The sequence below is a fragment of the Leguminivora glycinivorella genome, chromosome 22, assembly GCF_023078275.1.
Source record: "Leguminivora glycinivorella isolate SPB_JAAS2020 chromosome 22, LegGlyc_1.1, whole genome shotgun sequence".
Lineage (NCBI taxonomy): Eukaryota > Metazoa > Arthropoda > Insecta > Lepidoptera > Tortricidae > Leguminivora > Leguminivora glycinivorella.
The window spans coordinates 10,101,764-10,115,826 of record NC_062992.1 but is presented as its reverse complement, the minus strand read 5'-3'; the positions used below and the strand labels follow the sequence as shown (position 1 = coordinate 10,115,826).

The 14,063-nt window shown below is 37.9% G+C and overlaps 1 protein-coding gene across 1 annotated transcript; it reads right to left on the bottom strand.

The window, feature by feature from the left end:
- LOC125237841 (EARP and GARP complex-interacting protein 1) lies at nucleotides 1-13,336 on the bottom strand. The gene is made up of 9 exons (XM_048145058.1): nucleotides 13,185-13,336; nucleotides 12,860-12,994; nucleotides 11,398-11,544; nucleotides 7,011-7,097; nucleotides 5,955-6,143; nucleotides 2,806-2,930; nucleotides 1,340-1,441; nucleotides 456-581; nucleotides 1-200 (listed from the first exon to the last, which is right to left on the bottom strand). The coding sequence occupies exons 1-9, from the start codon at nucleotides 13,224-13,226 to the stop codon at nucleotides 38-40; spliced, it is 1,116 nt and encodes a 371-aa protein (XP_048001015.1). The 5' UTR covers nucleotides 13,227-13,336; the 3' UTR covers nucleotides 1-37.
- Between the last annotated feature and the right edge of the window lie 727 nt (nucleotides 13,337-14,063).

Here is a 14,063-nt window from a genome sequence, read left to right as displayed (position 1 = left end):
TTTCAATATAAACATACATTTATTTTGTTAATAAGTATTACAACAATAATTTATATTTGAAATGTCTGGGCACCCTGCTCAGCACCAGGCGCGCGTCGCAGCTCAGGCTGGCGAAGGTCCAGGGCTCCGCGGAGCTCCACTCGCAGCAGTACACGGAGTCTTCGTGCTGCTCGTACGATTGGAGGACGCCGTCTTCCAATCTGCAGGAGATTTTAAAGAAAATACAAGTATTTTTTTTTTTTCAAAGTAGTGACGACATGTATATTTTGACATACATAAAATGTCCGTCCTTCACGGCAAAACGGAGCGACGAATTGTCGTGACTTTTTAAGTGGAGATAGTTGAAGGGATGGATAGTGACATAGGCTACTTTTTGGCTCTTTCTAACGCGAGCGAAGCCGCGGGCAAAAGCTAGTATATGTATAAATATTAAAACTATACTATTTGGTACTTACGTAGGCTTGTCAGTATCGGTAGGGTCGCGACACACACTGGCCGCGGCTGTGAGGAGCGCTCGCGCGTCCGAACTGCCCGTGAGAAGCAGTTGCTCGTGGTACGAATTGTAGCGCACCGTCCATACCCTGACAAACAATAATACAACACATTACATAAGGAGTGTCATTTCAATAGAGCATTTTGTAAGGAGTTCATAGAGAAATAAGCCCTTTTGAAAAGTTAACTCCTCATAAATACTCGTATTAAAGTTTGGAAAACAACTAACAAAGTAAGAAAAAACTACCCAGGTTCCTTATTGAAAATTTTGAACAGTGATATGCTAGTACAGTCACCGGCATAAATAACTGATGATTTCTGTACCTTATCATCATTTCATTTATTCAACATTACATTATTGTTTCAAATGTCATACGAAATTGTCAAACGTTTCAAAGCAACAAGCTACAGAAATCATCACTTGTTTATACTGGTGACTGAACCAAATCCGCTTAACGATTAAACGACACACGGCGATCGATCGCCGTGTCCTCATAATACGATGTATTTTAGACGACCGGTCTGGCCTAGCGCGTAGTGACCCTGCCTGCTACGCCGCGGTCCCGGGTTCGAATCCCGGTAAGGGCATTTATTTGTGTGATGAGCACAGATATTCGTTCCTGAGTCATGGATGTTTTCTATGTATATCTCGTTGTCTGAGTACCTGCAACACAAGCCATCTTAGCTTACCGTGGAGCTCAGTCAATTTGTGTAAGAAAGTCCTATAATATTTATTTACTATTGCCAGCAGCAATACACAATAAAAATGCATTTGTTGGATAAATCTGGCCCTTTGAGCTCCTTGTACATAATAGGCTAGTTGTCGTTATATAAGTCACCAACTTACCAGTGAGAGTGGTCCTGGCGGCTAAATATGGGCTCCTTTCCGCTCCTGTAGTCCCAGATGTTGAGAGCGCCGTCGTCCCCAGCGCTGGCTACGTGGAATTGTCTGTGCAAATAGGACGAATATTAGGAAATTCAATTTAAAAATAAAACATTTAATAAAATTGCAAACGGGACTTAATCGCGTATTACTATGTTTTAAACACTAACCTCCGACGTTCACGCGCGGGGGTAGTCACCGGCATAAGTGATGATTTATGTACCTTGCCGCTAATCGTTTGACAATTTCGTATGACATTTCAAACATAACGTTAAAGTGACAAGGTACGGAAATCGTCACTTATTTATGCCAGTGACTGTACGCGATTAAGCGCGTTTGCAATTTTAATGTGTAAAAATCGTGAAAGTTTAAATAAGTGTTTAAAATTATATAGTATTTTATGCAACAGGCGTTTAAAGGAGGTCAAAAAAGACGGGTGGCGTGGGTAACAATTTAAGGCGAAGCCGAAAATTGTTATTAAGACGCCACGACTATTTTTCGACCTCCTTTAAACGCCTGTTGCATTATACAATACTTTTTCTACGACCATGCACTTAGTTTTTAATAGTTTTCTTGAATAGCTTTCGTGAAATTCACACTTTTCCTGTATTTTGAAGCAAAGATTTGCACTATCAGCTCAGCTGCCCAAAGCCTACCCGCGCACGCGCGCAGTATCGTTATAACAATGCGTTGCCATGGTTACAGAGCCAAACAATGCGTTTTCAGTTTTTTCGATACTGGCTTTGGGAGTAGACTTTAATGAAGGGTTTTAAAGATCTATGCACGACCCTGTAAATGAAAAATTACAGTTCGGGAGTAGAAAAAATGTTTATGGAAGAACCATATTTAACATATTACATCTTCCACCTAACCAATGTGGTAAAGCCTGACCAGAAATTAGAAATATTATGACTATTGTCAAGAGGGCGCTGTCACACAGTCACACAACGACAGTTCAGTATAGTATGAAGAAAATAGTTCTAATGAAATTCCGCAAGATGGCGCACAGTCATATATTTCTGGTCGGCTTTATATAGCAGACTGGCAGTAGATATCTCTTATAATATGTTCTAATATTTATTATTATTTTTATTTTATTTAATAAAACATCTTACATAAAAACTTAAATGTAAATACAATGTCCCCCAAAACTGTTTACACAGTTTGACTGTGGGATCTGGGTGTGTCTAAAGGTAAATACTTCTAATTCTATTAACTAGGTTCTCAATTCCAAGTGTATTTTACATGTGTATCTTTTTAGAGTTGGGATGACAACATTTGTTCCCCACTGTAACGTTTTCGAAAATGGAACACGCAACGAATCGATTATTGTAACTGTTTGTGTGGCGGCAGCAGGTGTTTCCTTACAGATGAAAACTTTCGCATCTGACGATTTAAACATTTCTACTGGAATTGAATGTAAATGTTACCTGTTAGGGTTGAAATCCAGATCTCTAGTGAGTTGCCTGTGTGCGTTTTCTATGCTCCAAGCAGGCTTGCCGCCGTCGGCGCGAGTATCGAAGCATTTTATATGTGTGTCTTGTAGCAGCGCGAACTGAAACAATATTAATTTTTACGTCAAAAAACAATGATTCATTCTGTTGAGTATGCGCGCAGCCGAAATAGTAGGTACATTACGATACATGTGCGAAAAAGGGCCAACGAATTTCCTTTTCGCACGTGTAGCGTTCGACATTCTACAGTACAGATGGCCCTCCAAAGTTTTGATCTGACAAAGAGGATCGAGTATTATAGAGTTACTGTCAAAGTAAAATGTAATAGAGAGAAGAATGAGAGAAGAGTGTGAAATAACGCAAAACCAATTCGGATTTATGCCCGGTCGAGGTACGACAGCTGCCATTTTCGCCTTACGCCAACTGTGCGAAAAGTACAGGCGCGCGCATAAAAATCTGCACATGGTTTTTGTCGACCTGGAAAAGGCTTACGATCGGGTTCCCCGTGAGGTTTTGTGGTGGGCCTTGAAAGAGAAAGGTATGCCTGGGAAGTATGTAGAGCTAATCCGTGCTATGTACAGATCGTCTTGTACGCGTGTTCGATCCGCTGCTGGAACTACTGACAGCATCGGTGTGGCTGTGGGTTTGCACCAGGGCTCGGCATTGAGCCCATACCTCTTCGTGCTTATAATGGACGCTCTGACGTCGGACATGCAGGAAGAGGCACCCTGGTGCATGCTCTTTGCCGACGACATCGTGCTTGTCGGAGAAGAGGGACTCGAGGTACAAGGCAGGTTAGCGAAGTGGCAACAGAGGCTGGAAAATGTTGGCTTGAAGATCAGTAGATCCAAAACAGAGTATCTTTACTGTGACTTCGGCGGTCTTTCCGCCCCTGTTGCCATGACACTAGATGGCGAAATATTGCCTACCTGCTCGGATTTCAAGTACCTGGGTTCCCTCATTCAGGGAGATGGCGAGATCGACAGAGCAGTTCAGCACAGGATTAACGCAGGATGGATGAAATGGCGACAGGTTACAGGCACAACTTGCGATCCCCGAATGCCTCTCAGGCTGAAGGGGAAAATTTATAAATCAGTTATCCGACCTGTCGTCCTGTATGAAAGTGAGTGCTGGGCCACCAAGACGAATGATGAGAGAAGACTGCATGTGAATGAAATGAGAATGTTGCGATGGATGTGTGGTGTGACAAAACTGGATAGGATTCGGAATGAGTATATAAGAGGAAGCCTGAAAGTAGCGCCAGTGACAGAGAAATTGAGAGGAAGTAGATTAGCATGGTATGGGCATGTAATGCGGAGGGATGAAAGCAATGTTATAAAACGAGTGGTAAATATGAAAGTGGATGGATACAATGGTAGTGGAAGGCCTAAGAAAAGATGGATGGAATGTGTGAACAACGATATGAGAGTGGAAGGTATTAGTATGGAAATGACGGCTGATAGAGAGAAGTGGAGGAAGATGATCTGCTGCGCCGACCCCAAATAATGGGAAAAGGGCAAGGGAATGATGATGATGATGTCAAAGTAAAATGTGTAATTACAGTGCATAAACTGCCATCTCTCGACACAGGCTTAAAACTTTTGAACCTCAGTTTTGAGAATTTGGCCCGTATTACACTGATTTAAACTTTCACGATTATTACACATCATTATTTTTAAAATAACTAAGCTTAATCATTATTTTTTAATTAACTAAGCGCACCATAGAAGAAAGGGTAAAGGAGCACATCGCGGCTGTGAAAAATCGTCAGGTCAACAAGTCTGCCGTGGCTGAACATTTGTTAGAGTCAGGGCCAAACCACTGGATCGAACTACATGACCCTAAAGTCCTTTCCACGGAACGCCATTTCTACAGTAGAAAAGTGCGTGAAGCCATTGAAATCAAAAAACATCGCAATTTCAATCGGGACGAAGGTTTTAGGATCTCATCCACATGGAATCCTGTCATTAATAAGTGTAAGCCGAAAATAATATCGACAGTCGTTAAATCAAATATCGTCAGTGTTGTATGTCGACAGAGTAACATCCCTAGTGCACAAACAGTTCAAGTTGATAATCAAAACCAAGTGCGGGTAGTTCGAAAAACTCGCGCGGCTGTCAGAAGGTGTTGATGTCATTTCAAGCCAGTCTTCTCCGAGACCACGGGGACAACGCCGCCCTTGAAACGTTGGAGGTCAGTTTAATATGTAGTTATACGCGATTAAGTCCAGATTTTAAAAATAATGATTGGCCCGTATTCTTAGCTCGATATGTATTAAAATGTCAAATATTAATATTAGCGCCATCTAGCCGAGCGTCCCCACAAGGTGTAACGCCAACGTCATCTACTAGGCCACCGTGCCTTTTTCTGTATGGTTCTGAGGTAGGTTTTTTTCTTAGACTTTATTTGTCTATACGGAGTTATATATCGTCACTACTTTAAAAAAATCTCGTATCTCACGCTGTTCCTCAAAGTTAAAACGCAGTAAGTCTAGATGCATTCCATACATACTTACTACAATTTTCTTTTCATTGACAGACGAAGATACAAGTTTTTTAAAAGTAGTGACGATATGTCTTTGGTGGACCTGTCAAGAAATGAGCCACTTTCGCACTAGTGCGTGAAACAAGCACCATCTGAGGTACTGAAAAGGTATTGACATATTCTACGGCACACAGCGGCGACCGGTGTCATTACTCCAAGAAGAATCTTAACTTTTTCTAATAGCGCAAACATAAAGAGAAGTGATTTTCCTGAAAAAAATCTTAACAGCGCGATGTAGGATTTTTCACACACTGATCAGCGCGAGCTAACGTTCGATTTGATAACTAAGCAAAAACTAGGGTCGTATTGTCAAAAAAAAAAAGCGCGATGTAGAATTTTTCGCACGCTGAACAGCGCCATCTAACGTTCGATTTACTAACTGAGCAAATACTGAGGTCGTAAGGCCGAAAAATATCTTAATAGCGCGATGTAGGATATTTCATTCACCAAACAGCGCCATCTAGAATGCAATTCGATAAGTAAACAGTAAACTTGGGGTCATTATCCCAGGAAAAATCTTAACAGCGCGTTGTAGGATATTCACTCCGCGACACAACGCCATCTACCATCAGACACCGTACCTGAGCGTGTTGGTGAGGGTTCCACTTGCCGCCTGTAAGCTTGGGCCTCGCGCGGGCGTCGGGCGCCGCTCGCGCGACTATGGAGTCTGCTGTTAAGTCTCGTACGCACATGTGGGACTCGTATACTACTCCGATACGGTTAGCGTCTGTGGAGTGCCATTCGGCGCAGCGGACTTCTTCTTCTGGTTTCTGGATGTAAATAATCACGTTTGTTTGTTATTTAGCTTTGAAGAAAAAAAAAGGTAACAATATCCAGATCCATACAGAGCGAGGCATGTCGCGAGGCAATAGGCTAGTTTCCTACTAGTCAAATCAGCTTCTTTTTAAGAACTGTCAAAACAATTTGCTAATATGGAATTACTATGAAATACTGAGGAGTGACGTCCCGGTCAATTCATTTACTTTATATCTTTCTCTTTAAGAGTTTTGAATGATTCACGGTTATTTTCATTAGACTTATATTGACCGGGATATAGACCGTGATTACCTTTTTGATTTTTGTCGAGCTCCCGATATTTCGACGCAGTTGCATGCATCATGATCACAAAAACCAAAAAGACAAAAATCAAAAAGGTAATCACGGTCTATATCCCGGTCAATATAAGTCTAATCTTTCTCTTTGACTTATTAAATAGAAATTATGTTTAAACATAACTACTGTCCATGTTTTTCTTCTAAATATTTTATGTTAAGTATAGGAAACTAGCCTAAGATCTCCTTGCGCGGCACGGCAACCATGCTATGTAGACGTTTCACTGAGGCAGCTTGCTAGGCATGTCACATCTACATAAGACATAAATTGCATGTTTGCCTTGTGACCTTTTTTTTTTGCTCTGTGTGGAGTGTGGACTCGACTCGGATGTAAAATTTGTAAGATACATATATCAAGAATAGGGTGGCTGTCATCCGTTGACCACGAATGCTGTAAAGTGTTTGAAACGTCAGGATGAATTGTAAATTCATTATACGCGATATAATCCGTTTCCATAGTTTTATTTCATGAGTAACTATCGCTGTAAGCAAAGACAATATTATACATATTATATCACTTTTTACCTCTGGTGTAATGGTCTGCAAATGCACCAAATCTTCAGCATTCCTGCTCTGCAGAGCGCTGAGGTCATCCAAGTCCTTTGGTATAACCTGAATTAAAAACAATGGATAGATAAAGTAAAGGCTATTCAATTTTGGACAGACAGAGAACACACACACTTTGTTGACACACTTGGACAGAAGTCTTTTAAGGGGGTAGATGTTTGGTCTACACCATAAATTAAATATAACAAGATCATACCATCCCATACATTAAAATGCGACGGCCTACGAACGCGCTTACACTCCACCACACATAGATGGCGCCACAAAAAAATGCCTTGTTGCCACCGATTATTTGTAGATTGGCATTAAGTACTGGGGACGCTATTGCTATGTCTTGTATGGGAACCCTGCATTTTATGATTAAGCACTGAGACTTGGCACAGTTGTTCATTGGGTGGCCCTGAGTAGATAAAGATCGGGAGGCATCGAGAGCCCCCCTTAATTTAGGAGGGAGGAGGGGGGGAAGGCTGGCGCCTCCGCGCTTCCTTTGAAACCATATTTCTCTAAAACAATACAAAATAGGGCATGCAATATATCATTTTCGGATAAATGAAAAACGAGGAATTCATTTTTGGAACAAAAAAAATGTATTTTAGAACAAAAATACAAAATAAAATGGGAAAATCTGAAAACGAGATTTTTTTTTATACATATTATTGCACATTTTATGAAAACTGTAATGGTTTTTTCTAAATAAAAAATATTATTTAATAGCTACATTTATCTAGTTTTAGAAAATGTATAATTTGTTATAGAAATATATTATAGGATGAGTGATAAAAAATAATTTACATCGCCCGATAGGGTGATTTGAATGCTCATTTCAATAAGTTTTGTCAATGATTTCAGGTATAATCACTATTTTTAACACACGAAAGCCGTAATCATTGTAGTTTATGGCTATTTTAGTGATTAATGTACTTAAAATAAAAAAAAATACAAAAATTTTAAAAAATATTAAAAATGTGATAATTTTTTTTAACATTATCCTATTTTGTTCTTTCTACACAATATATATCTAAAAGCAATAAATATCAATAAAAAGCCACATTTATACAGTTTATAAAAATATATAGTTTGTTATATAAATATATTACGAAACGCGAGATAAAAAATAATGAAAGTGACGTGGCATTGCGATCTTGATGTACGGTACGGGTCAGCTTGTATGATTCGATGAGGTGAGGTAAAGGTACTCAAAGCTCTCAAAAAGTGTAGTTATTTAGAGTACTTCAAATTAAACAACATACTCCTATATAGTCTGAATTTAACTATTTATATTACATGAAATGATCGATTGATATGATAGGTCAGATATATACATCTGATCCTAATACATACATCTTGTGAAATAGTAGTTATCTATATGATTTGCATAATTTATGGATAATTCTTACTTGACATATTTATTATTCCAGATCTGCGTCCTGTACTTTGGTTAACGAGTGCCGAAAATAGTTATTAACCAAAAAAGACCGCCAAATTAACAGCATTTCACCGACAAAAGCTGCCTTGCACCATTTTTGTAAGGGTTATAGGTATATCAAGGTGTCCATGTATGGGGTCAACTAAACCCAATTCAAAATTTGCCATTATTTTCTACTTGTGGCTGGACGAAAGTCTGTAACAATTGGGATTTGGGAGCCTACTTGCCCGCAATGTTGCCTGTTGCTGCAGAAACATGCCTCGAAATTGTCGGATGCAGGTGTAATAAAAAACAGTGCCGCGTAAGGTGCAACCGTAAAAAAATACTTTTTAAATTAAATGTTCGGAGCTGATGTGCTTATGCAGTGGATGTTGTGATATATACATAATTAAATTCAGACTATTCATGTTGTTTTATTTGAATAACTCAAAATAGCTACACTTTTTGAGAGCCTTGAGTACTAGCCCCGATACACATGTTTTCGTCTAGTCAGACCATTTTTTGAGGTTCTCCTTTGTACAAAAGCAATGTCTTAGTTCAAAAATCATTAATGTTTAATGCTAATACGAATCTAGTTTATTTTTTATGGCACTATTGCGCAATAACTAACTATCATTGATACTGAAAGGAAGAATATGACGATTTTTATTTTATCTTTTATGGATGGGTAAAACCGATTTAAGGGGGCCCAAAGGAAGTAACTAAATTCTGCTAGTAAACTAAAAAATCTTCAAGCCTATGCATGCAGAACTGCTTTAGGAGAGGAGAACGTGATTAAGACATTTTTTTGCAATATAAGTCACATGCAATTTTATTTTACAATCAAAATAAACTATATTATAGGACTTTTACAATTTTCTGTACTGGGTCGTGATATACCTACATGTGTAAACGTTATTAGAATAAGTATATTTCTGTATTACTTATAGACGAACTCCACTGCATAGCGGGTAGTACCTTTACCTCACCTCATCCCCTCATCGAATAATGCAACGTAAGATGTACATTAAAATTTTCATTTTCATTATTTTTTATCTCGCGTTTCGTAATATATTTATATAACAAACTATATATTTTTATAAACTGTATAAATGTGGCTTTTTATTGATATTTATTGCTTTTAGATATATATTGTGTAGAAAGAACAAAATAGGATAATGTTAAAAAAAAATATCACATTTTTAATATTTTTTAAAAATTTTGTATTTTTTTTTTATTTTAAGTACATTAATCACTAAAATAGCCATAAACTACAATGATTACGGCTTTCGTGTGTTAAAACTAGTGATTATACCTGAAATCATTGACAAAACTTATTGAAATGAGCATTCAAATCACCCTATCGGGCGATGTAAATTATTTTTTATCACTCGTCTTAAAATATATTTCTATAACAAATTATACATTTTCTAAAACTAGATAAATGTAGCTATTAAATAATATTTTTTATTTAGAAAAAACCATTACAGTTTTCATAAAATGTGCAATAATATGTATAAAAAAAATCTCGTTTTCAGATTTTCCCATTTTATTTTGTATTTTTGTTCTAAAATACATTTTTTTTGTTCCAAAAATGAATTCCTCGTCCTTCATTTATCCGAAAATGATATATCGCATGCCCTATTTTGTATAGTTTTAGAGAAATATGGTTTCAAAGGAAGCGCGGCGGCGCCAGCCTTCCCCCCCTCTTCCCTCCTAAATTAAGGGGGGCTTTCAATGCCTCCCGATCTTTATCTACTCAGGGCCACCCAAGGAACAACCTGTGCCAAGTCTCAGTGCTTAATCATAAAATGCAGGGTGTTGTGCAATAGCGTCCCCAGTATAAGTGTCAATTCCGAGCCGTAAATCTATGTCAAAAGTGACACTTAACGCCATCTACAAGTATAATCGAAAGCTACAAGACATTTTTTTTGTGGCGCCATCTATGTGTGGTGGAGTGTAAGCGCGGTCTTAGGCGGTCGCATTTTAATGTATGGGGTGGTATGATCTTGTTTTTAATCTATGTCTACACCCAATCGAATCTTATGTTTTCTGTACATTTATTAGGGTTCCGTAGCCAAAATGGCAAAAACGGAACCCTTATAGTTTCGTCATGTCCGTCTGTCCGTCTGTCCGTCTGTCACAGCCGATTTACTCGGAAACTATAAGTACTACAGTGATGAAATTTGATGGGAATATGTGTTGTATGAACCGCTACAAAATTATGACACTAAATAGTAAAAAAAAAAAGAATTGGGGGTGGGGCCCCCATACATGTAACTGAGGGATGAAAATTTTTTTTTCGATGTACATACCCGTGTGGGGTATCAATGGAAAGGTCTTTTAAAATGATATAAAGTTTTCTAAAAAACATTTTTCTTAAAGTGAACGGTTTTTGAGATATCAGCTCTCAAAGTCGTAAAAAGTATGTCCCCCCCCCTCTATTTTTATAACTACGGGGTATAAAATTCTAAAAAAAATAGAGGTGATGCATGCTAATTAACTCTTTCAACGATTTTTGGTTTGATCAAAGTACCTCTTATAGTTTTTGAGATAGGTTGATTTAACTGTAATTTTGGTTAAGTTATTGGTTTATTATATTTGCTGCTACGGAACCCTTTGTGCGCGAGCCCGACTCGCACTTGGCCGGTTTTTTTTATTACTGTTTGTTTCTCTAATGAACAATGAAAAGCGCTCGTGGCCCAGTGGTAAGAGCGTGCGACTTTCAATCCGGAGGTCGCGGGTTCGAATCCCGGCTCGTACCAATGACTTTTTCGGAACTTATGTGTGAAAGTGGAGGATGATGATTACTGTTTGTTACTCCAATAAACAAAATAAAATCAATGTCAGAGAATTTTCATCCAATTTGTTTACGTAATTTAAATACTCTTAATTAGTAAGTAATGACATATATTATAGTTTCTCGACTATGACTTTTACCTCAACTGTAGGCAGTTTGTAGACAGAGACTCCCATAGCACACTGAGCAGCCACTGGGTCATATGCATTGTGCACGGTCAGCAATGTGGCTGCATCATGAGGAGAGCAGCGCAGTTGCCAGATCTCTCCGATCTCATGTTTGAACACCTAAAGAGATGAACAGCAAGTTAGTATTGTATATCAAGGCAAGGCTTCATACAAGTAAGGATATATATATAAGATATATAAGAATTAGGGTTGCATCAACCACAGTTGGGCATTTTCGCAAGAACAATTACCAAAAATATATTTTTCAGTACAGATGGTGTTTTTTCTAACTAGTGCGAGAAGTGGTTCATTATACGCCAGGTCGAAACTTGGAAGGCTCATCTGTACTGAAAAACGTCGTACGATACACGTGCAAAAAGGAAATTCGTAACTCGTGTCGATTTAAAACACTCCCTTCGGTCGTGTTTTAATTTATCGCCACTCGTTTCGGACTTCCTTTTTTACGCACTTGTATCGTAATGTACTATTCTAAGGTAGGTAAAATCAAAAGGGCCTGTGCTTCTGAGAAAATCAATAAATTTACCTTATCCCGGCATTTGCCAAGGCTCATAGGAGCCTGGAGTCCGCTTTGACAACTAATCGCAAGACTTGGCGTAGGCACTACTTTTACGAAAGCGACAGCCATCTGACATTTCAACCCGAAGGGTAACTAGGGCTTATTGGAATTAGTCCAGTTTTCTCACAATGTTTTCCTTCACCAAAAAACAATAAATTTACCTATTTCAGAAAAAAAAACAAATTTTAGAATCTTTTTTCGCAAAAATGTCATGCAGCAGAAGTTTTCGGTTTTTCTCATACAAATAAAAACCTGTAATGGACGGTCTGGTGCAACCGACCCTTATTCTGAGACCTGAGAGGACACACTCGGTTTAGATTAGAGTGACATTATACTAGTTGTTTCTTAGTGTTATGGCAAAACAGTGTATCTTAAAAGTTTTGAATGATTCACGGTTATTTTCATTAGATTATATTGACCGGGATATAGACCGTGATTACCTTTTTGATTTTTGTCATGATTACCTTGTTGTTTTGTGGGAGCTCGACAAAAATCAAAAAGGTAATCACGGTCTATATCCCGGTCAATATAAGTCTAACAGTGTATCTTATCACACAATTCTTATACACCTGCAATAGGGAAATTGACTGTTCTTAAAATAAAATATTTTATACCATGCATGAAATAAAGCATCAGATAATTATTAGAAAAACATGGACAGATGTTATTTTTAAATCGAATTTCTATTTAATAAGTCCGGTAGAAATATTTAGAGTAACTGCATTGACCGTGACGTCACTCAATTCGATTTCATATTAAATCCATATTAGCAAGTCGTTCAAAAGCTGATTTGACTAGGAGGCAGGTAGCCCATTAGAGGGCAGAATATTTTGTGAAACTTTTTTTGCAGTAATATACCTTAGTGTGCAATGCGCCCGTGTCCTCTTCTAGCTCGACGACGTGTACTTGGTTCGTCCCCGGCTTTAGACTCTGAGTTCCGATGAGGAAACGAATCGCATCGTTTTCTCCATACTGCGGCGATAGCGCTCGTGTCTAAAATAACACCCACAAATTAGATTGAATTATAACATCTTCAAGTAAAACTGGTAGTCAAATATCAAGGTACACAATGCATTTATTAAAAGTTACTGATGATAGTAATATCCTGTGGTTAACATGAAAGAAGAAAAATCGAAACTTTGTTGATGAAAAATAGCTGATGTTAATGACAAAGAGTCCTTACCTGGTGTTCTAGACCGTATATGATAGAATTTCCTTCATCCATATTTAATGTTATTACCTAAAAAATTAGGTTTAAAGAGTGGTGATTTGTAAAAACATGTTTTATTTACTAGATTTTGTTGCAAATCGATGAGTAAAGTAGATGACGTCCAGTCCTTTGAAGTTGACGTTTACAGAATCAGAAATCACAGATGACTTTGACGTCTGCTATTTTCCCATTCCACCCAAAATAATACAAATAGAAAAATCTTTTAATAGATGAAATCTGACCTAAAGTTAAAATATAACGATACAACAAAATAAATGTGTCATTTTATTAACCGTGTATGGCTCCCCACAGACAGTCTTAAAAATTCATAATCTTAAAAAAAACTTGTATGCAATCTGACAGTTCAAACTGACACTGACAAGACACTGACAGATCTGAACTGTCAGATTGCATACAAGTTTTTTTTAAGATTATGAATTTTTAAGACTGTCTGTGGGGAGCCTATAAATCAAAGTTAGTGTTCGGTACATTTTCCGCGAAATGTAAGTAAACCTTCAGTTTATTTTGTCAGTGGAAACGGAACGCTCATTTTCTTGTAGGGATGTGCAGATATAATCGATCAATCTATCGATTCTGCTGCTGATGAAATCGTAAAACTCGTGTATTTTAGTGGTATTTCGATTTACATCTATTGTAGTGATTCAATGGTCTTTGTATCTATCAAAATCTGACCCAATGCAAATCGTATCCGCATCTGACATTCTGCTGAGTGAGAGTGTAAGACGCGACGTACATTGAATAAGATTTAAAAAAACCTTGATTAAACTGGAATAAGACTCTTTTAGTAACCTTGATTAATGCCAAGACATAATTATTTATTTTACCACAATA

Excerpts from the sequence above, each read along its gene's own strand:
- LOC125237841 (XM_048145058.1), bottom strand. The coding sequence starts at position 13,226 with ATGGATGAAGGAAATTCTATCATATACGGTCTAGAACACCAG. Across the intron at positions 6,144-7,010 it reads TGCAGACCATTACACCAGAG|AAACCAGAAGAAGAAGTCCG; the intron begins GTAAAAAGTGAT and ends ATTTACATCCAG. Across the intron at positions 1,442-2,805 it reads CTGGATTTCAACCCTAACAG|ACAATTCCACGTAGCCAGCG; the intron begins GTAACATTTACA and ends CTATTTGCACAG.